This window comes from Larus michahellis, chromosome 6, assembly GCF_964199755.1.
Source record: "Larus michahellis chromosome 6, bLarMic1.1, whole genome shotgun sequence".
In the NCBI taxonomy this organism is placed as follows: Eukaryota; Metazoa; Chordata; class Aves; order Charadriiformes; family Laridae; genus Larus; species Larus michahellis.
Window position 1 is genome coordinate 18811524 of NC_133901.1, and position 23422 is coordinate 18834945.

The 23422-nt window shown below is 36.5% G+C and overlaps 1 protein-coding gene across 3 annotated transcripts in view; it reads right to left on the reverse strand.

The window, feature by feature from the left end:
- The window catches only part of PIK3CB (phosphatidylinositol-4,5-bisphosphate 3-kinase catalytic subunit beta), a 112496-nt gene that overhangs the window by 14182 nt on the left and 74892 nt on the right, over positions 1 to 23422 (reverse strand). For all 3 annotated transcript variants that reach the window (XM_074593226.1, XM_074593225.1, XM_074593227.1), the window contains 12 exons: positions 22961 to 23143; positions 22538 to 22708; positions 21346 to 21423; positions 16948 to 17199; positions 16313 to 16409; positions 15266 to 15396; positions 11743 to 11796; positions 9573 to 9761; positions 6086 to 6207; positions 3891 to 4034; positions 2738 to 2837; positions 102 to 280 (listed from right to left, as the gene is read on the reverse strand). In XM_074593226.1, the coding sequence (XP_074449327.1) occupies positions 102 to 280; positions 2738 to 2837; positions 3891 to 4034; positions 6086 to 6207; positions 9573 to 9761; positions 11743 to 11796; positions 15266 to 15396; positions 16313 to 16409; positions 16948 to 17199; positions 21346 to 21423; positions 22538 to 22708; positions 22961 to 23143 (1700 nt within the window). The remainder of the gene's footprint in view (positions 1 to 101; positions 281 to 2737; positions 2838 to 3890; positions 4035 to 6085; positions 6208 to 9572; positions 9762 to 11742; positions 11797 to 15265; positions 15397 to 16312; positions 16410 to 16947; positions 17200 to 21345; positions 21424 to 22537; positions 22709 to 22960; positions 23144 to 23422) is intronic.

Below are 23422 nucleotides of genomic sequence, written 5' to 3' on the forward strand. Positions count from 1 at the left end.
GAACAATACAGCCAAAGGAAGTTAAAGCACATATGCCTTTCTGCTTTACTGTTTCCGTGCAAAAGCTACAGTGACATTTTTTTCACTCATTCTTCACTTACTGCAGTTCTGAAAGTATAACAGAAGGATTCAGAGGAGACTGGAGGTCAGAAAGTGCTTCTCTGTAAGCATTTTGTTTCAAACAAGTATGCATTGCATCTTTTCCTTTTGCTTTGCTCTGCTTCATGGCATTCAGCTTAATTAGGCTATTTAAAGTCTTCATTTTATTAAGGGCTTCCACCTAAAAGAGATGTTTTATTTTTAAAAGTTATTGCTCTGATTTTACACATAACACAATGCAAAATTCCTGTTCAAAAAAACCCAAAGAACTTAACTAAAGTATTAAATTATTCTACAACTTTTTAAAAGTGGAAATAATGGATGCAATTAAGGTGGCATTCCTGAAAGAATGAGAACAGCCTTTTCTAAGTCATTCATATCCCAGAAATACCATTTTCATAAGTAACAAAGACATTGATGGGGTGAAAGCTCCTATGCCTCAAGCCACTTTTTAAAGCATGACTTAACATTTCCAAAAAAATGAATGAGGTATTTTAACGTATGATACATTTACACAAATTCCTTCTTCAAAATACAGTTTTCATCCACTGATTCAACAAAGCCCGTAACATCGGTGCCTCTATCCATACTGAAGTCAACAGAAATATCGAGTGCTTCACACTTTAACAAAATCAAACATTGCTTGAGATGAGCTATGGATGTAGATGCCTCATTGTACATGGCAGTCGCATACAATACGATATGGCCATATGACTACTTGCAGACAATTTTCATGTACATAACTACACATACTTCTACAGAGCAGTCTTAAATGTTTGTTCATTAAAACCCAGCTGAAGTTAGGCATGCGGTAAATGCTCTAATCAATTAAGGTGTTCCAAATCATTGTTATCACATCTAAGCAACACTGTTACCTTAAAAACGTGTAAAAAAGTTATTTGCAATCAATACAGGTGGGTTTAACCCTTTTTTCCCCTCCTTCTGTTTTGGAAAGTTTTGTACCAGTACGTAACTTGTAAGAAAACATGCAAACTAGTGATGTAAATGTACATAACACTAACAGAGAAAAGCCCTTCAGTAACAAACCTAGACAGCACGTAAAACAAACATAATTTCTACATTGCATCTACATCTAAGCCATTTGTTAGCCAAATATGAAATAGTTGTTATAACAATCGGCTGTATTTGCGCTAGCCACCGTTAACATGCTGAGTAATACACACATTCTCTAGCAGACAGCATCAATTTAATCATTACAAAAGTCCATTTCTATACAAGGAAGCTTCAGTCTAACTTACAAGGTGCTGAGTCAAAACTTACCACTTCTACAGAGAGACTGAGCCCTGTCAGGCAGGATGCTGTGGAAATTGTACGCAGTTTGATTATAAAACTGAGGCAATGGAGACCTGCCAGGTCAGCCATCTGTCAAAACCAAAAGCGCTCTGCTTTTCCACTATTCTAGGAGCTGTACAAACATCAGTGACAAGGGAACAAAATGGAACCTGCGTTGTACAAACAGGAACTTTTTGAAGTATTTCTACTTTGAATTTCTTCCGTGTTTGCACAGTTGGGAATTTTTTTGCCCCTTCTTTGATTGTACTGACATTTGTTTCCTGTGAAGTGCACAAAAACTTTACTGACCTTAGGTCTATTGCTTAAGGCATTTCATCACCTAATCTTTTTATGATTTTGACAATACTAACAAGCACACTTGTGTAAGAGATGGTCTTTTCAATGTCCTGTGAGCTGCAGTAATAAAAAGCACAACAGTACATTCCTGCTCCTTATGCCGCTCAAAGCAGTTTCAACATAGACAGCATCAAAACTGTTAGAAATGGCACTCATCAGACAAGTATCTGCGCAGTTTTTATGGCCTGATACAGTAAATAGATTAATTCCAGAGAGAGATCTTTTTTCAAAGATTTTTATGATTGCAATCTAAACTAACTTGCTAAAACTGCATTAGAGCCTTCAAACATGTTATATGAATGGGTCTATTAATGATCTGCTGATACACTTAGTGTATTTAAAAGCAAACCTCACACACTTATTAGAGTATTCAAAACCAAACATATCTCTCTCCTTTTTTTTTTTTTTTTTTTTTTTTTTTGGTAAGCAGCATATCTATATTAACACTTTTTTACTTCAGCACCTGTTACCAGGGAGTACTACATTATACTACAACTTCGGGGGGTTTTGCATAACCTTTAACAAATGCCAAAGCTGCGGAAAGTAGTCCTTGGGTCACCTAGGTAAAGTTTAGATAGAAAGGTGATAGTTGCTATGGAAGAAGCTACACTTAACTGGGGAAAAAAGGTCACACGTTTCAAGTGCACAGAAACCCTTCCTCAGTTAATAATCCAGCCAGTGTACTGTTCTATCCAGAATATATGCGTATTGCTGAAAGTACCTCGCACATCTCCGGACACTATAAAGCCAGCTCCCTACCTCTGAGACCCCATGGCGCTAGCCGCTTTCTCTGCCAGGGAGGACTGCTCCATCATCCACCTATTTAGCCCTTTTATTTCTCTCTCACCCCCACGCTTTCTTCTCTCCCCTGCTCCCCAACAGATGGACTTTGTCAAGGTAACCAATATGCCCCACAGGAGCAATGGAATAAGTATTTGAGTTACAGGCTGGGACAAGTCAAGATTTAAAGGAGAAGGGAAGTCTATACCTGTTTAGCAAGCACTTTCATATGAGCAACACTTCCTCGGCAGTAAGCTTCAAGTATCAAACCGAACTGTACTGAAACAGCAGGTATGTGAACCTCTGACCTATAAGAAGAAAAGCTTCTCATCAGACCACAGCATTTACAGATTAGCATTCTTCAAGCCATTAAAATGAAAAAAAAAAAAAAAAAAAAAAACACAAAACCCAAAACAAAAAACAAAAAACCAAAACCAAACAAACAAAAAAAACCCCAACTAAACAAAAAATCTAACAAAACCAAAAAAACCCACCCCACCCCCCAGAAAACAACCCTAACCATGGTCATGTAGATAAAATGAAAAGCTAAATTTCTTAAGAAACAAAACACTTCAAATGCATGCCACTTGTTTCAAGGTCTAGGACTGTTCTGGAGGCAGTAAAGTCAAGAGGTAGTGACTGGATATTTGTGTTCAGGAGCCCCTTTTATTCAAGAAAGCAGTACTGGTAAATCTTAGAAGATGATATTGAGAATCAGGGCTGATGTTAAACCACGAGTTCTCAAATCTTTGTAAGGGAAAAGCCAAAATTTGCCTCAAGGGGAACACTTTGAAAGAAACCACTGAACCTTATACCGGAGCTAATTATCCTCCAAAACATTTTCATGTCGTACTTGCTCTTTTTATTTAGAAATATTAAACTAAGTTGTGCCTTAAAGACAGAATCAACCAATAGTCCATTCTGCAAAGTTTCTGCCATTCATGGAACTGGTCATTAAAAGTAGCAACGACACACAGAACTGCTTTTATTTTCTATTAACTCTCAACAATAATATAAATTTTTCTCAACTGTGAGGTATCAATATTGTAGTTTTACTGCATGCACAGCCAAAACAAACACTAAGGTTATATACAAGATTAACTTATGAGATAGTCAGAGCTGAATGCAGTTTGGAATACTTTTGTCTAACAGTAGATTACAAACCTTTATATACTTTTATATACTGTAATATAGTTTTAATTATAGGCTTGCTCTGATGCATAAATGACAAATGAAAGAAACATAAGGAGGACTTGTAGGGGACTACGATAATGGCCATTTAGAAAAATCCTCAAGAAATAATATTAGAAAGTCCAATCAGACTCAATAGTTTCAGAAGGACTTAAGGGAAAAACTCCTACCTTAGATGCCAAAACAACATCTGTCCTATTCTTCTGTTAGCGAGTGCTCTCTCTAATAGAAATCTGGAGAGCGCGCAATCAAGGAAAGGTTCGTATTTCAGGACTTGCACAAGTTGAAGAAGATACTGAGAGAGCTCTTCATCACTAGAATGAGGTACATAAAAGCAGTTAGTAACAGCATAACTAGATTATTGATATTCCATAAATCCAGATGCATATGACAAATCCAACGATGACAGATTTGTTTCCATAGGAAGAGTGTCCCCCAACTTCTCAGTCGCGTGGAGAAGGACAATAACATACAACTTCGTGCAACTGCCAGGTTGATCCATTCATCAGTAAGTTATACCCCTAACAGAACCTTAGGGCCCTCAAACCTCTAAGTAAAAACCTGGTGTTCTGTCATGGGCTTTTACAAGATCAAGATCTCAGCCTGAGTGCTACGTTGAGCATCTGGGAGATTAATTATTTCACATTATTTCAGACTGGACATTGGCTCCCTTTGACCACTCAACCTCCGACTGAGGAGCTGGACCTTTGGAAGCAGATAAAGAACCACCGTAACTGAGCAGTCAGCTGCAGCGGGTATGGACAGGAACTGAGAGTAGTTGGGTGTACCTATCAAAGTCACTCAGCTTACGAAGAAGGGAGAGAAGAGTATTCATTCCCCTGAAAGCAATTCAATTAACCTGTCTTTAAAAGTAACTACCTGACAGTTAACAGGTGTTAGTAGGTATATTAAGTAGATCCAAAGCAATCCATTTAGCCAAAAAGTTTTGTTTTGGGGTTTTTTTATTTGTTTGTTAAAATCATACCAACAACATGAAGGTTTTTAGAAGATAAGGAGAAGTACATCACCTTTGATGTACTTTTGATGATGATGATGCCACAGTTCATAAACATACTTTTGAAAATCCTCTATGCTAATTAACTACTTCAAGTAATATTCTGACATAATAAAAATAATTCTAGTATTTTCTATAAAATTCTGTATTCCTTTCCCCCCAAAAAACCTCCCACACTTGACAATTATGTTACTCTAGAACAAATGTGAACGTTCCTTGGCTTTTTAGTATCTTTCCTCTTATAATAGGCCTGCAGAATTTAAGTTGTCTGCCTAAGCTGGAAAGAAAAGAGTAGAAATTCTTCTGTCCATCACTTGAAGTCTTCAGAGATGCAAATACTGAATTTTTTCATTCTCTCCATCTTACTCGGAAAAACTTCAGTAACTTGGTAAAAACTTTCAATTATGCTATGCTGTATTTATTTTTGCCTATTTTATTTTATTTCAGCTAATAGGATCACCTTTAGGGTACAGTTTTTACCAGGTGCCTTCATCAGACTTTTTTAAGAAGTTGAAAATTGATTTGTGACACCCGACTGAACACAATTTTGCTTCAGAGCCAGAACTAAGAATTCTGGAAACAATTCCAGATGTAACAGTTCAGTATTACTGAGATAACCCAGCGGCTAAATTGCTTGTTTGCATTTAAAAGAAGTCAAAATAGTCTTTTTTTTACCCCAAAAATCTAGCCTTGACCATTTAAAAAATTAATCATAAAACTACTCACCACAGAGAATTTAGAATTCAAGGACAGGAAATACGCAGTAATGCTGCAAATGATAATATTATACAAATCTTGCCCTAGGTTACAGCGAAGAACAAAATCCTATGTGATAAAGGAAGAACTGCAGATAGCAAAGGCTACTGTGAAGAACAAACAAATCAGTAATTCTCTGTTGGGCTGCCTTTTTTTTAATATATGCTACAGCTTACATTTCTGTTAAATGATACAGCCAATACCTGGCACAGAGTGTGAGGCTGGATGGCAGTTTTTATAGGATTTGACTATTGTAATACTTTGTCCCTTTGTTATTAAAAAGTTCTCACACTACCTTGGCTCTCCCTTTGCCCAAGAAAGGGGTGAACACACAACCCTCCCTGCGACAAAGGCACACTGCTGTTCTCCAAGCAACATGGAAAATAATAACCATTGAATACAAGATGTCAGAATAAGGAGGTTTTATTTGTCTGCCAATGTGCTTATCTAGAAATTAGACTGCTTTATTTGGTCACCTATTCCATGTTTAAATCTTTCCACTTTGGTGGTGTTTTTTTTTTTTCCTATAGGCAAACAGAATGCAGTTTTTCACCCTAGAAATCTTTGCATGCTGAAGTAATATGATATACTCACCTCATTTGTTTTAAACAACCCACTGCATATTCTCTCACATACTGGTCTGGATAATTGAAATCCAACAATTCTAATGCTTCTCTAGGCAGCAGCTTGGGCCATATCTGAAGGAGAGCCTGAAGCTGTTTTAGAAAGATGATTATAAGGTTACAGGTAAAGTAACTATTTAAGAAAAGAGATGGGTAATGGGTACAACTGCCCATAAAAACATTCATAATAACAGAAGGAGGTTACAGACTGATCTGGCAAAGATAAAAAAAAAAAGAAAAGAGAAATAATTCTGAGAAAATGGGCCCACTTCCGATTCAGTTTCTTACCCTCTAAAATAGTCCAGAGCATTGTTTTGGCACCAGTGGCACCAGGTCTCATTTACACAGCCTGAAAAGTTTGTTTCTTCACACACAGACACAACACACAGTAAATAAAAATCAGGTAACCCCAGATGTGTATGTTTCAGAATCAGAGTTTCAATAAAATTTAGACAGTGTTTTGTAAATGCTCTCATAAATATGTAAATATTTAGGTAATGGTAAAAGTTCTCCATTAAAAAAAAAATTAAAGGTTTTTGTTGAGAGAAATCTTTACCAAAAATATTTATCCACCTCAAGTGATGGAGCCTTTTCCCATGCACTGTACATAGCAAAGAGCTTAAATTGCAGAAAGGATGATTCAGTTTGATATTTAAAAAAAAACAAAAAACAAAAAAAAAACCAAAAAACCAAAAAAACAATACTGAAGACAATGATGTGTGGGAAAAAATTACAGAAAACACTAGTGTATTATTTTGGACTACTAAGAAGAAAAACGTCTAGAGATCTCAAAATAAACTGGGTTTATTGCATTTTAATGGAGCTACCCACTGAGAGTATATTTTTAATAATATGTATATAGTTGTACGACTGAAACAATAGACTATTACTCAAACTAAACAAGCTTGAATGTGTAAATGTTGTGTATCAACAGCACAAGATGTTTTCTCTCCAAAGGAAACAAGTCATAACTCATGATGAAAATACCCTTTCCTACAAATTAGATAATACAGACATCTAATATTTAAATACCAACTTATAAAATATGAGTTATTAGGAAGATCTTATTTTCCTCCTGATTTAGTAATCTTTTTACACCAATAGTGAAAAATCTCTATTTTCTACTATATGTTATAGTTCAGCTAATGCTGCGTATGACAAACATGTCTGAGTTCTTAGTCTCAACCTGCATGTAACAGGCATATAAAACGCTCGTAACACTATTTAAGCACCAGGGGGGGCAGACTCTGAACTGGTTCATCCGTGCAGTTTTGTGAAATTCAGAAAGCAAGAAATGGGCACAGATCAATCACAATGCAACGCCAGTGGCCGTGCTACAATTCCAGAAGTGGAGGAAAGACTCAATTAAACTATTTTCATGGGCAAATACTGGTATGAACACGTGCAAGACTCATAATGATATAAAGTAAAATTAAAGATGTTTTTAAATATAGATGTCATATTCCCATAGAAACATACACACACAATTTATTCAACCCATAGCCCAGTAAGGGTCAATGACACCATCACCACACACATATAATGAATACTTGTTCTGCAGTTCTAAAAGAAATACTAACACTGAGCAGATAATACTGTCCAACAGATGTCGAAAAAGCAAGCAGCAGCCGTGCTTGTCAGACACCCACTGAAAAACTTCAAATGTATCAGAACATCTAGACAACCTTCTTCAAATCAGGTGCAAAACCAACAAAAATATAGAAACATTTTGTTTACCATGATCAAAATGAATGGAGAACTTGAAATACTGTCTGAAAAGACAAGTCAAAGTGGCCTTACATGCCTCATGTATCAGGCAATGGATTTTGAAAGTCACAGTCCACAGCATGTACATTAACTGTGAAGTTTGTTTGAAGATATAGACCTCCCCACTTTGCCTGCTGAAATTATTTCAGAGGTTACCACAATGAGAAAATATTAAGTGATATGAGCTTAAAGGAAGCAAGATCTAAATGACCTATAAAACAGCCAAGAAAATTCCCCAAATACCTACTGCTCTGTTCACATTCTGCCTTGGAACTTTTACTAAGAGAGCAGCACAGTCCTAGCAGCTCCACATCCCTTCTGTAAAGAAATAACCACAATTTCTTTCCTAATAAAACAAGTTTACTATAAGAGACAGTACGATTAAGTACAGGCCAGTATTTTTATTACAGTTATTTCAAGTATTTCAAAAATTAGTGGTCCTTTCTCTAGTTCTCATTAACGATGGTGTCACTTCACTGAAAGCAGGTTTTATTGATTTTATTTTTTTTAAATAATGGCTGAGTTATGCTTTGAGAATAAATACTGCCTATGAATTCTGCTAACAAGTTCTGCCACCCTACTATGCTGAGCAAGGAGGTTATGGCTTGTTGACACTGGCCAGACTTCTATGGTTTTGCTCAACCTCTACGCAATCAGACTAAAAAGTTTCAATACAAATCCAGGGATCTGTTATTTTATTACTTTTAAGTCAGTCTACCAAGTAGGATTACTCATGTAATTTTTCTTACATCAAGGTTCCTCCACCTATTCCTAGCATCACAAGAGTTGGATTCTATTTGGGCAAATACAGAAAATAGCAGCTACACCAACTTCTTTACAGTATAGTGAAATAACCTTGCACATCTACAGAGCAAATGACACAATTCTGCTGAAAACGTGAGCTTGTATCACGGCACCAGTCTTCACGTCCTTAATTACTTACAGTCACTTTGAAGAGACCCTCAAACAGTCAATGTGATGAGAATTAAATCTTTTGTACCACTAGTGGGTATCACATCTCTTTGAAAAATAATGTCTGCCTCAGTGAGGCTTAATTACCCAGTCTAAGATGTGGATTTTTATAGCCTTTGGGCAGTTTAACAATTTTTATAAGAAGATTTATTTCAGGTCTTGATTTATAAACTCAAACTTCTCTTTTTTTTTTTTTTTTTAATAACCCTGTAAAGGAAGTTCTTACCGTGAAGGTGGTCAAATGCCGGAACATGTTGCCCAGAGAGACTGCAGAGTCTCCATCGGTGGAGATACTCAAAACTCAGCGGGACACAGCCCTGCTGTAGCTGACTGTGCTTGAGCATGGGGGTTGGACTAGACGATCTCAAGAGGCCCCTTCCAGCCTAAATGATTGTGTGATACTGTGGCATTCCTTGCATTTAAGATCAAAGTTGAGCACAAGATTTTAAAATTAGCCTGTATAAATCATTGCTCTGCTCTTCTCGTCATTCAGAGGACATCTGAAACGCATTTTGGGTTTTGTGGTTTTTTGGGTTTTTTTTTTTTATTTTAAAGATAAATTCTTGCTTATGTGTCCAGGCCACGGACACCTATGTTTAGAATGAACTTGGGTTTATACAATAGTACCATTTCAAAATGTCTCTACTTGGGAAAGAAACCCTATTTACTTACTATTTGACACCAGCATTCTTCCCCACCGCCATCGTCTTTTCCCTTACCTGAGCAACATCTTCAAGTTTGTTCCATTTTAAAGAGAGCAGCAGTTTTGGCAATGATTGTGGAAAATTTTCACGACAGTCATATCGCAAAGTCCAAATAAGATCCATTTCATTTTCACAGAGTTGAGATAAAGGATCTCTTTCCATTATTTCTTTTAGCACAACATAAAACTTCTTACCACCTCGACCCTAGAAAATGAGACATGGATAAATTTTTGATATATTCAGTAAGATTCTTATATTTTAGCTTAAAAACTAGAAATCATACACCAGGAAGAACATCAGATAAAACTCACGAAACACCGTGGAATGACTCCTATGCCTTTCTTTCAGATTTCTTAAGCTATCAGAACTGTAACTAATAGATTCAAAATTCAGCGTACAGAATTTTCTGAAAAAGTAACTAAACTTTAGAGTTCATGACACTAGATGGCAATATTTCTATTTTCCAACTCTAACACAGGGAACTTTTGTTTAGGATGCATATACTTTCTCCTTTTGTTTTCCAAGTGAGAAAATTGAATAGATATACATCTAAATTAAAAAAAATTAAAAGCCAAAAAAATACTTTTCCAACAACAACCAAAGAGAAGTACATTTGCTAAGTATACAAACACATAATTTTTTGTCTTCTAATCCAGACCTGTCTTTTCCAGACATTTTGCTCCATTTTCTCTCTCTGAAACACTAACACTAGCACTGTGTCTGTAAATCAGTTTGTATGAATGGGTCTTCACTCTGGCTCAGTTAATACCTTCTGTCCCCAGCCATGCCCTTATGCAAACTGCAAGGGCAGAAGTTAAAGTAATGATATCAGCAACAACAGCATTCCATAGATTAATGGGAGACAAAGCTTCTGGGTGAGGAAGTATTAATTGAAGGGAATAAATTAGTTTCAATATACATTTTGAAAAACAATATGGCAAGCTTTAAATTCTGAAGCAAACTTTATTTTCACATAGCTGAAGAAGTTTCTCCATAATTTTAAGAGGTAGGTGAAAGGTCTTTAATTAATCGAATTAATTAATGGGAAATAAAAAAAATCAAAGGAAAGTTCAGAAGAAGCAGTAAGCAAAATCAATTAAGGTTCATAGCAGAAACAAACGGCTCTCATCAAATAACATCCTGCACAGGTTTCCCACCTGACAAAAAAAATAACATCTGTCGCACACAGAACTTAAGTTTAGCTCTTCCTAGAAAGGATAAGTGCCTGAGCCTTGCATTGTGCTGAGATGTTTTAAGTAAATATTTTAATGTAAAAATACTACCTAAGTATAAATTCTTTAGGAGTGAATAGACTTTAAAAAGCTAGACGAATTGCAATGCTTGTTTAGTAAAATCAAGTACATACTCTCTTTTCTGCATCAAAATAAGTAAGCGGTCTTGACAGTAAGGTGATTCTTGTATCTGAAAACGTTAATCTTTCAAATTAAATGTCACAACACTCTCAGGTTGGCATGCTGCTATTTAAAATTTCCAATTATTTGTACATTAAGTTGTTTGCATTCTAAGTAGTTTTCACTTTTCCTGAGCACTTTAGGCACTTGGTATTGTAACTGACACATTTTTCATTCAGCTCCTTTATTCTATGCAGTAATTATTATTGTGCTTTCACCATCTAAAATTGCGTTCTTCTCTAATTTTGTGTATAATACAAAGAAAACGTCTTAAGATTTTGGTCATCTTTTCAAAATTTGTCCTCAAGTTAGAACTATCCAATTCCTCAAGAAAAGCATAGAATCATCATATTTAAGAAACATCATCTTATAGATCAGTGACCATTTTTGACAGAGCTTATTGGGAAATATCTGATAATCAAGCAAATCATCATACTTGATAAAACTGAGCAATTTCCCAGCAATATCTTATACAGCCTAGGATCGTTTTCCAGATCCAGATCTAACGTAAATCTTAGGTGTGTTCCAAATCCATGGAGTATGTAATGTAATTGTGCTTTTTGACAAAAAACAGACAAGAAGTCCAAAATATATTGGAAAAAGTGGACATATACCTGAATTTTAAGGCAGTTCACCAAAGCGAATTACAGGAGAAAACAGAACCAGTAGAACTGCCATTATTTGAGCAGTTGACTTATTTATCTCTAGATTGATGTAGAAGACAAAAACAACACAGAAAAATAATTTTAAAATACTCCTTAGCAGATGCTTACCGCCATTGCAGCATTGTCACTGCTTCTTGCAATCTCAGCTGCCTTTTCAAGTATCTGCAAAGAGATGTCTTTAAATACAGTAGATTTAAAAACAAATCTGACTGCACTGAAAGAATAAATATAGAAATGAAGCAGATAAGGAAATTTTGCTATCTTCTAGATAATTACAACACTATTATTTTGCATATAGAGTGGTATAACATGGACTTCTACGCTGTGTCCCTTTTCTAATCTGCAGGACCATGGAGATCAGGAAAAGGAGCGCTCATCATTACCTCCATTTTCTTCTTCACCACTCCTGGGCTAAACAGTCTTCCCTATAGCGTCTTTTTTTCTGTTTCTGTTTGCATTTCCTTCTTATTTTTCAGTACAGCAAAACAGTTCCTCAACCTTAAGTTTCCCTTTGCTTTCTCATCTCTACTTCTGCTGTTTTCAAGGGCACTGTGACCCCGAGCCATACCTGTCACCCACAGACCCACACTTCCAGCCCTGTCTTCCAGTATGAATCCACAAACTCAGTTGTTTCACCATCCTCTCCGATCGCCCATGTCATCTCAATTAGCCTTTCCAGTTACTTCTCTAAATCCAGGGTCCTCCCTTGTGTAACGTCATGAACAGCCAGCTTCCAACAAGAACTCAGTTAACGATAAAGCGAATATTCCACCAACACGCTCTAATATAATATATACAGCTAACATACAGCAACCCTCAGGAACAAAGACTGCTACTTAACAGTAAAGCAACATTTCCCAAGAAGCTCAGCTCTGAGTTACTACTGCTCCCTTTTTTTTCTGGCTTTTTGAACATTCTACTTAGTTTTTGAAGGCCGTGTCATAAATCATGATGGGCAGTTAAGTATAGATGTAAACACAGTTATCCAAACTACATTCTGCGCACTACTGCAACCAGAGATGTGTTGGAATGGTGAGTGCCAGCTGCACTGGTCAGGCAAATATGTCTACAGTTGTCAGATGCTACTGCTTTGAGAACAATTCATCAAATAAAATATCAATTAAGAAGTCTAAGGAACTACACCATCTCCTTTCCCGCAGAGGTCTGCCTCTCCCATCAGCCAGGAATATAACACCACCCCCAGACACAGGTTCAGCAAAGCTTGTATTGTCTTTACTCAGGCAACATGACAAACAACAAAAGACTACAAAAGTCAGAGCATAAATACCCAGCAGCTAAAGTCCTTAAAAAGGTATACTAACTTGTTTTATTTCTTTCTCAGTATGAAATGCTTATTAATGTGATGTATTACATCTGCTAGGTGGCTACAAAGCTTGTTTACATACTGTGTGAGAAAACATGCATAAATAAAACCACAATGTCCCAATTCTGTGTTTGATGCTTGGCTCCCTGTGCTTTTTAGAGTTACTCTGTTTGCAAATAAACTTCGAAAGTTTCTGCAAGTCCAGCTTCATTCAACTGAACCAGAAGCCTCGGTGTGTCAGCAGCACCGACCATCAACCAGCCCAACACACGGCTCCTGCGTCAGACAACAGGTTTCTTATCAAGGCAGTTGCTCACTCAGCTGCAAACAGCTGTTCACTGCAAGTGGACTGATGCTACGATCGAAGAAGATTCATCTATTTTTGCACATTACGTTTCTTAAAATAAAGATTTGGCATCTGATTCTCCATTTTCTTGGCAGAAACAAGCAACAACACTGGGAAAATTAGAAGCAGCCATACACCAAGCAACTCTCGTCTAGACAATGTTGAAAAACAGATTCTCAGCTGATATAATTCAAGCAGCTACAATGGTACTCCTGATTCAATGGGACCTTCACCAAGACAATCTTTCAGAGACGGGGTATCTTGCTCTCTTTTCCTAGTGAGGCATTTCAGGATACCCACAGAAATTGAATGAATTATCAAGGAGTTTAGAGTTCCAATTTTCTCAGTGCTACTGCAAACCAGTTTCTTAACTCTAGGGAATTGCAAGTAGCAGAATTACTGAAAAAAAATGTAAGAACTGCTAAAAAAACCCACATTTTGTATCATTTCCTCGAAGTTGAATGCTTTCAATGTTTCACCACCAGCTCCACAATCACTTTATAAAGATGCTCTGGGATTTTCTACGCAGGATTTCCCAGGCAAAGTTCAAGAAACGGGTAAAGTCACAAAAGAAAAAAACCCAGCAGCCAAACAGAAGTTACAAGGGATGGTGAAGACCATCAGACACCACCTTAATGTCAATACATCAGGTAGCTTACGCAGTAGAATCTTTTGTCTGTATTCACCTAAGCATTTTAACATACTGAAAACTTGGTATCGCAGGTACAAAAGGAACAATAGAGCTAGAACAAGTACGCTATTACTTCAGAAACATTAACGTAACATGTCTGTAACATGCACATAAAAGCAGCAGCTTTTTTTGCTTTAAAATTTAAATACATATAGTGTAATGAGCAAACAATTTAAAGCATTACAAATAAACCAATAACAAAACTGATAAAAAGATGTCCAGTATGAAGAGTAAATTGGTCCACCATAATTAAGAAGACAATTAGTCAGTACTGTTTCAGCTCTTAAGACATTTCCAATGCTGTTTTAAACACAAGAACAAATACTGCACCAACAAGGTAAAAAAAAAAAACAAAACCCAATCCAAAATCAAAACAACAACAACAAAAATCTAGCTTGTTGTTTGATTTCATTTTGATGAACCATAAACCCCAAATCCCTCTTCAATAAAGCTGATAAAACATGGTGGTTTCTGTCTTTTTGTTCATGCCCCCAAAGGTGCAAAACCCTCAAAAAAAATTAAAGGCCATTTTCTCAAAGTGTTTATTAACTTTCCCAAAACAAAAATTCAGACTAATGTACAGATGAGTTAAACCTTGTTTTTTAAATGCATCATTAGCTGTTTGAACACTTATTTTATTACTTGTTTCCTGGTCTTAGCTTTAGTTACTGGTTTGTGAACAACTTGCTATCTAGCATCCACGCTACAGACACTAACACGTGTATTCCAAGTACATGCTTCCTTTCTAGACAGACATTCTTATCAGATCTGCAGAAAACTACCGGGTGGCGTAAATGGATTCAATTCAAAAGCGGACCTCGAGGAATCCCTTTTGATACAGTATTAAGACTCTATTTATCCTTAAAAGGGTATTATCCTCATAGAGGCAAGAAATGTCCCAAAGAATGGGTAACGTACGTTTGTACAAAGTACCAGGTCTGTACAGATCTCAGGCAAGCACAGGTTGAAGGTTTCCAAAATGGCAGGTAAGTTTAGCTTTTTGTGAGATCATTGATATTGGAAACTGATTATGCTTCTGACCCTCAAGAGACCATGTACAAAGTATTTTTAAAAGTGTAAGTCTTCAAAATACCCGAAAACCCCGAAGTCAGAGCACCGGCACTCTCACGCAGTGCAAGTTTATAAAGCTGCAGTATGTTAACTAAAAGGCAGAAGTAGGGAATTCAGTGGAAAAGTCAGTTTTGAAAGGAAATAAGAAATAGTTATTTACACATAAGCATTCATGACTGCTCCTGATGTCATACCTTACCTTATCAAAGGGAGGGTAATTAATAGGCTGTTTTGAATACTCTTGAAATCTAATGTGCAAAGCTGTTGCATTTTCAGCATAAGGGTTAGTCTGGACGGTTCCCATTGGATTCAACATCTCTTCAAGTTCATCTGAAACATCAGACAGAACAATTAATATTACAGGCCAGGCATGCATTAAGATTAAAAAATCTGAAAGGCAGAATAAGGGAATAAGAAATTGCTTACTGTATACGACAGACAGAAGCATGTTCTGCTGCACAGCACGTTTATTACAATGCACTGCATTTCCAGCATAAACTACCCATACACAAATCCATAATCCATTCACAAATGTTGGATTATCACCCCATGAGAAACTGATTTTCTCTTCCCAAAATAAACATAACAGTCAAGGGAAACTGAGATATCCCTATACTGAATCAAATCCCAGTTAAGATCTGCAGCTTCTGTAAAGCAGTATACACATTGCCTCTATATCCCATAGTATGAAACAAAGAAGAGAGTTTAAAGCCAGATTTCTTTCAGCACTACAGCCAAGTCGATACAGGTTTCTCAGGATGGAATGAAGAGTGACATGGAGATTTCAGATATTCTTACTAATCAATTTTAACGTCAGGGAAGGAAGACAAAAAAAATTCTAATTCACATTTCCTGATGATGCAAATATTGTCACATACAATATAGCTTTATCTATTTAGCTTAGGATGATAGCACAGGGAACCAAATGAAAAGTAAACTGCATCTTAAAAACAGGTAACACTAGATATAAACATGCATCTATTTTTATGTGATTTTCCTTCCATAAGAGATAAAACTTTTAGAATACTATCTCCAAACAGACTCTTGTCCTTCCTCCTTCCTGATACACACTACTTTCAGGAAAGAGATTAACACGTTATATATGGATCCACATAAAAAATACAAGTAGTAAAGAGATTATGACAGGAGAATTGGACATGCATACAGTAAATATTCTACTATTTCATACTACTCTTCTTTAGTCTTATAAGCGTTTAAAGTCCAAATTTTAAAAGTTAAACTTCACCAGGAAATGACGACCAGCTGTGCAGTACCAGTTCTCCATTCTTCAACTGTCCTTTATAATCAAATACCATGGTATTTACCCAGGCTACAGGATAATGCTGTGAAAGAAAACAATTTTTACATGGGAACTAAGATGCAAGTGAACATTACTACGCAGCATGCACTACAATGTAAGAAAAACTGAGAGGGCTGTTTTGGTTTTAAATGGTGGTATCTTGCAGAAAAGCAGTTAAACACATTCATATTTTTTAGTACGTACTCCAGTACCATGGAGGACAATAAGGCTTAATTTTAAGGGTGCCACTCTGCCAGTGTAAAAATACACATTTCCCTGAGCGTGAGCCTAGATGCTAATTTTTTCACCTTTTCCCAATCACAGCGCATCTAGAGTTGAGAACAAAACTGACCTTTTAAAATACAATTCTTTAAACAACCATTTGCCAACTAGCTTACAACCAAAATTTTCACGTCTGGCAAGTATGAAAAGTTTTTTCATACCAAGACGTGCAATTCTTAATACGCATGCTCCTTTTAATTATTTTTTCATTTTGCATTCTTGAACACTAAAGCGAGGACAATGAAAATACTCATTTGAACAAAATTCAGAGGTACGCTCAAGAAAAATGAAAGAATTACCACTTTTCCTGCTTTCCTAATGGTTTGGTATTTGGAAGGATTCATTGCCTTGGTTGACTTTTTAGTTTTCATCTTATCCATCACAGCATAAACTGCAAAGCAGAGCCTTGCCATTCTTGGCAGATCGCAGACATTTATTTCAAACTCTAGTACTTCGTTCCAAACGTGGTCACTTCTCCCAGATATTTCTGTGCTTACAATAGTTTTACAAAGGAGCTCTGTACCATGGAAAAGACCAGCCCTAACATGAACCTGCAATAAAGAAATGAGAAATTTTAAGCTTGCCACAGAACATACAGAATTCTGCACAGAATATTACACAGAACATACACATAGGCATTTCATCAATATTTCTATCTTAAAAGCAGTGCTAATTTTGAGGTTTTAAAATGAACCAAACGATTCCTGAGAACAAGGTTCTTTTTACTTTGTTATTCATGTTCCTGGCCAAATCAAAATCTATTTGTTTAAATAATGGTGGCTAACAATTTATTCAGTACTGAATTACTTATATTACCACATATTACTAATAATATTAACAACTCATTTGTAGTAACAAATACAATATACGGATATACAAACACTTCTAACTTAACATACCTAACATGGAAGGAAATTGTAGGAAAGAAACAACTATGCAGAATGAAAAAGGTAACACTATCTTTCTGAATTCAAATTCAAATCACCAGGTAGAACCAATTTGTGCTTTTAACGGAGAAAAATTTGGGGTTTTTTCAGCTTAAGAATTCATTTTTTACTTAATTTTTTTGTAAAAATGTAGAGAGGGAACACTGATGACTCGCATCAGAAATCACCTGTAGTAATAACAACAATGTTATTCCCAGGAATTCTGTTTTGCCTTTAGCACCCAGAAACCAACAGAACCAGATAGCTTGAATGATAGAAATAAGAAACAGGAAAGGAGAATGGCAAGAAGAGAAAGAAGTCTGAGTTATTGGCACTGAAATTAAACACATTACAGGTCAATGCCAAGGTGTCGCTCATTTCTGCATTTCTGTTTAATAACACGGGTATGCAGAAAACTGTATGTTTCCTAGTATCCATACTCTTGGACAGCTTCAACAAGAATGACACAGAGGTCTTCGTTTTTGTTGCTCGAGCAAACAACAAAGAGAGAAATACGTCAACTTCTTTCAGGTGACCTTCCAAAATATCAGTGATTTTAAAAAGAGAGAGAGGAAAAGGAAAAAAACAAACCACAGATTTAATCCTTTGGTCAACACTGAAAAAAATGTTCTCAATGTTACAGTTACATGAGTAAAAGGTGAACTGATGTTTCAGGTTCCCTCCGCTCCTCAAATAACCTTCCCAACATTCCCTTTAAGCTATCATATTTCTGAGCACTGCAAGGGAAAGACAGAGATGTTTCAAACTTGATACAGGTTTTGGATAAAAAAATAATTCACCTTTGAATTCCCAACTGACCTAGACAAGCTCTGTTCTGGCAGAGAGTCTATCTTACCCTCCTTCAAAGAAACAATAGTGTGATCAACATCAAGGCAGTTACAATCTCAAGATATCTTTTTGGCTACACCAGCTACTGCTCAGTATTAAGTTCTCCATTCATAAACCAGCCCAGATAAACTAGTCATTGGCAAAGTGGAATACAGTTTAAATTAATTCATGCTGGAGAGCAAATCTGTCTTCAGCCCAGAATAATCCCCGGGGAAGGCATTAGTAGCACCAATGATGGTCTCCAAATAACACCTGTTCTGATCGTTCTGGACTTCTCTGAAGCAATTGCTACCACTGATCGAGAGACTGCTGTCACTGCACAGGCACCGGCAGGGGTATTAGGTCTTGGAGAACACACTGCTATGGGTTACACTCCTCCTCGATACAGGTGCCAAAGGAACGTCCATTATTAAACTGACTCCTTGACTTACACATACACAATCCCAATTTCATTCCCAAGTTTACAATCAATCACTGAAAGAAAAGATCCATTTAGAAAACTGTATTTACTTGAGTCCCAGCAATACTCATAAAAAGCACTATTACCTATTTTTGGCAAGCACAGCTTCACCACTGCGAACCACTGTTAGTTAAGAACAGCAACGTGAACATCCATGGAACAGATCACATGAAAGTTATCTTGCTTCATGAAATCTAAGTGACTATACGTGTGTGTACATACCTATATGTATATATACGTACCTTATATTCTTATGTTCTCCGGTATCAGAGAACTGATTAAAATCGGTTGGTTCATAACCTTCTTGAAACAATTCACCAGATGGTCCTACATTAATCCATTTGGAGATCCACTGTGTATGTTCAACTGAATTTATAATGAAGTTCTTTTGCTGATTTACAGATATCTTATGGGAATGTGATCATATCTACTGTATTAACTGTTTGTGCTTTAACACCAGCAACAGTAAATATTCTAAAATCTGGCAGTTTGGTTTTTTTTAAACCAGAGATTTAAATTCACATTTGCATAATTTTGAACATTGTTCTTTGACTTGCTATCGTCTGATATTGTAACTTTACATGCTATCACACTTCCCTGACTTATATAAAATGCATAAATGATCAAGTAAAATTTGATAGTAACAAAGTACTGTACTGTTGGAACAGATTGTTATTTTGCTTGCCTTTTGGTTAGTTTTAATTCCATGATTTCCAATCCTGTTAATGTAAGGGATTTGATCCAAATTTTATTCTTTTCATTATGACACTCCCCTTTCACTAATGAAACTGTATGTACTGATGGCACAGCCAAAGAGCAAGACAAAAAGAAAAGCAATTACAAATGTCATGTATTTGGAAAATTATGTGTTCAATAGCTGAATGAAGTCACTCGTGCTCTAGGAAAAACACTGAGTCCAGCTCACAGCAGTGGAGTGCTACCCATCTGACAAATGTTTTGTTTCCCACTACAAACACTGCATTTGGGAACACTGTTGGTGGTTTCAGCAAAAATGGATGAATATTGGCTTGATCCAAAGCACAACGAAAGTAAAAGAACAATGGCAGTGAATTAAACAGCCTTACAATGAGGACTAGCAAACAAATACGTTCTCAATAGTGACAATTCCATCCATACTAGTGCAGACGGACAACGCAGGGAAACATGCACAAGCTTGCAAGGTTACTACATGCATTCTTGGTCTTGGGTAACTACAGGACTTTAAAGTTTTCAAAACTAAAAAGCATTCAAAACACTAAATAATATTTAGATAGTGTCCACCGGCACCAAAACCAAAGAACTGTAAATTTTTTCTGTTTCTCCTTAAGTTTACAATCAACGTATTTTCTTTTTCCTCTAAAAGCATACTGAAAGTAACCAAAATTCAATTTTTCTAAGTAGGAAAAAACACCCCCAAGCTATATATATATATATATATATGTGTGTCGCTTCTGGAATCCACCTTCTCTTTTCCCTTCCCTTTTCTTTTAAAAACTTTCTGAGTCTATAGAATGTAGAGCTAAGAAGATATTACAACTAGCTAAATAACAGTTTCGACAAAGAAAGAGAAACATCTGTTTTTGCAGACATCTATTTCCACAGTCACAGTGTCTCAGGTAGTAAATTGTAACTATGGCTCATTTAGCCATATGGAGTAAAATGTAGTATTGCTAATATATGACCAGGTTGTAACAATAGTTTTGAAAGAAAAAACAGATGCACTGAGTATCGTGAACAAACCATCAGAACAGCAAACAGCAAATTAGCCATTGAGGCTAACTGAATTTCTTTCTCATCTCCATGACTGGCTATTTCATTTATTGATTGCCAAACAAAACAAAGGAAATGAATATTGTTCTACCTCACAGGCAAGTGTCTTGTAAGGTCTTAAAGCAGTTGTGCAATAAAATCCCATGTGTTAACAACTTGTGGTCTGTAAAACAGCCAGTAGCCCAGTCATGTACATTTTTACAGGAAGTGATACTACAGCTTTTTTTTGTGTTCAGCATGTTTAGAAAATAAAAGACAGATTGGATAGAAGCATGCAGTTCATGCTTAGACACACAGAGAATATATTCTGGACTACCCAAAATACCTTATGTTCCACTGAAAAATTTTTAATATTTAATCTACTTCTGTTTGTCAGATGTTTACAACAGTTTAATATCTGTACTTTAAAGATACTATCTTAAAAAAATCAAGTACCATATGAACATTTGTGTCATACTGCCCATGATTATTGATAATGTTCAACTTCCCAACTTCATACAATATACCCACATACCCACTTCAAACAATAAAGCAATGTTGTAGCCAATACTACTAATATAACCGGGAATAACTAAAAACGCTTAGACTTTTGCTGAATTGAAATCTGTATGATTCTGAATTCCCTAAACATTAAATTCACTAAATCATTAAAATGAAAAGAACGTCTTCTGATACCAGGCATAGTTACTTACTTTGGCATTTTCTTCTGTATTTAGTTTATTACCCTTTAACAGAATAATCTTGAAAGGGTTGGAAATATCCCATACACTCTGAGAAGGGAAACAAAGATACACGTTCGTTCTTAACCACTGTAATATATTAAGACCTATTTTACAGGCAAAGCATTTTAAGCAAAAGGCATAAATACAAACTAAAAAAGATGCACGTTTAAAAATATAAATTTGAAATCTTAAAAAATAAATTGGTTATCATAACTACAAGAGCATACAAGATGCTCTAAAGGGAAAAAAAATTAGAAAAAATACGCAGCTGAAAGGGGGGTGGGAACATACATTCAGGACTACTTGCTGACAATTCAGAACAACCCTTCAAATTTAGTGTTCATTTATATACAGTGTGTAATACAGCAAAGTCTGTCGACATTTCTTAGAGTGACAGTATGTAAATTGTAACTGTGCTGTAAGGTCGTAACTTTAGCAATAAATGAAGCACCACATCAAAAGAAAAGTTAAGACATATATTACGGCAAAAGTTGCCATCATTGAATTGGCAACACCATGCAAGACATCGGGCTAATAGAAGAGATCCCAGACTACCACTGCCCAAGCTAGTGGAGTCTACATGTTACATTGAAGCTGGAATCATAGAATCCTAGAATGTGTTGGGTTGGAGGAGACCTTTAAAGGTTCCCGTCCCTCTTTTAAAGAATCCAGGTTCTCTGCAGTAACTTCTCCAGTTGTTATTACCCGCTCTTCTGGGGCGTGATTAAAAGTATAATCAATAGCAATGGAAAGGAGACAGTGGGGGAGAAGGAGGATGGATGAGGTGAAGAAAGGTAAGAAGTTTCCAAAAAGCCTCAAGGTCTGCTATTTCTGATCCAGCTGACCTACACGGGAAAACAGTAGTAGCAGCACAAATCCCAGGCACCATGATTGTGATCCTCAGGGTGGTGAGACAGTAGAACAGGTTGCCCAGAGAAGCTGCATATGCCCCATCTTGGGGCACCTGGAGGTGTTCCAGGCCAGGCTGGATGGGGCTTTGAGCAGCCTGGTCTACTGGGAGGTGTCCCTGCCCAGGGCAGGGGGATTGGAACTAGATGATCTTTAAGGTCCCTTCTAACCCAAACCATTCTATGATTCTATGATTTATATTCCGTAAGTCACTGTTCCTTTCGGGTATTAGATATTCTCCATATCAACTTACAGTTGTCGCTCTTGTTTTTTTTGGTGGAAGAGGAAGAGGAAGGTTGGATGATTTTCTGTTTATGGCAGCTTCTATGGCAATCATCTCCTGCTCGCACATTTTCTTTATGGTGCAACACTCAACTAGTGTCAGCTGAGGAAGAGTTCTGTTCATCACACAGTTGCGTATATACTAAAAGCCCATAGAAAACAGTTGTTATCAGCTAGCAGAATGTCTCTACAGTGACTTTCAAATCAAAGAAACAAATAATATATTTCAAAGATACAAAGGAAGTGGTGCACATGTATTTTACAATTGCGGAAGGCTGCAGACTTGAGGAGGAAATGTAGCATAGCTGACCATCCAATGGCACAGGAAGCAAGGTCAAATTTTGGCCAAGGCACCACAGAACTCTTACGGTAAGTTCCAAAGAGCTTTATGTACCTGAAACTGAATTAACGGGTGATCACCAAAAACATATTCTAGCCTTCCGCTAACTTGCAGCACATAGTCAGCCGGATCAACTTCCTCATCTTCTTTCCCATGGATAGTCAAACGTTTTCGGATTGCCAGCTCATTCAGCTTGATGGGATTCATGTTAGGAGACACCTGAAAACTAAATACATCCTAACAAAACACAAACAGGAATACTGAATGTCAAACTTCTCATGGGCAGTCATAAAAGGTTTAAATTGTAGCATACACAATTAAATAGGTAGAAATACGCAACTGTTAAAACCAGTCTATTTTAACACTTACAGTTAATGTCTATGTCTTCAGTGCAGTCAGAGCAATAGTGACCCTAGAAGCTGCAAAATTGTCAATTCCAAAACTTTTATAGTATCAGGAGTACTTACAAGAACGCAGAACTTTATCTAATTGATTCAGCAGTGATTTAAAGACTTC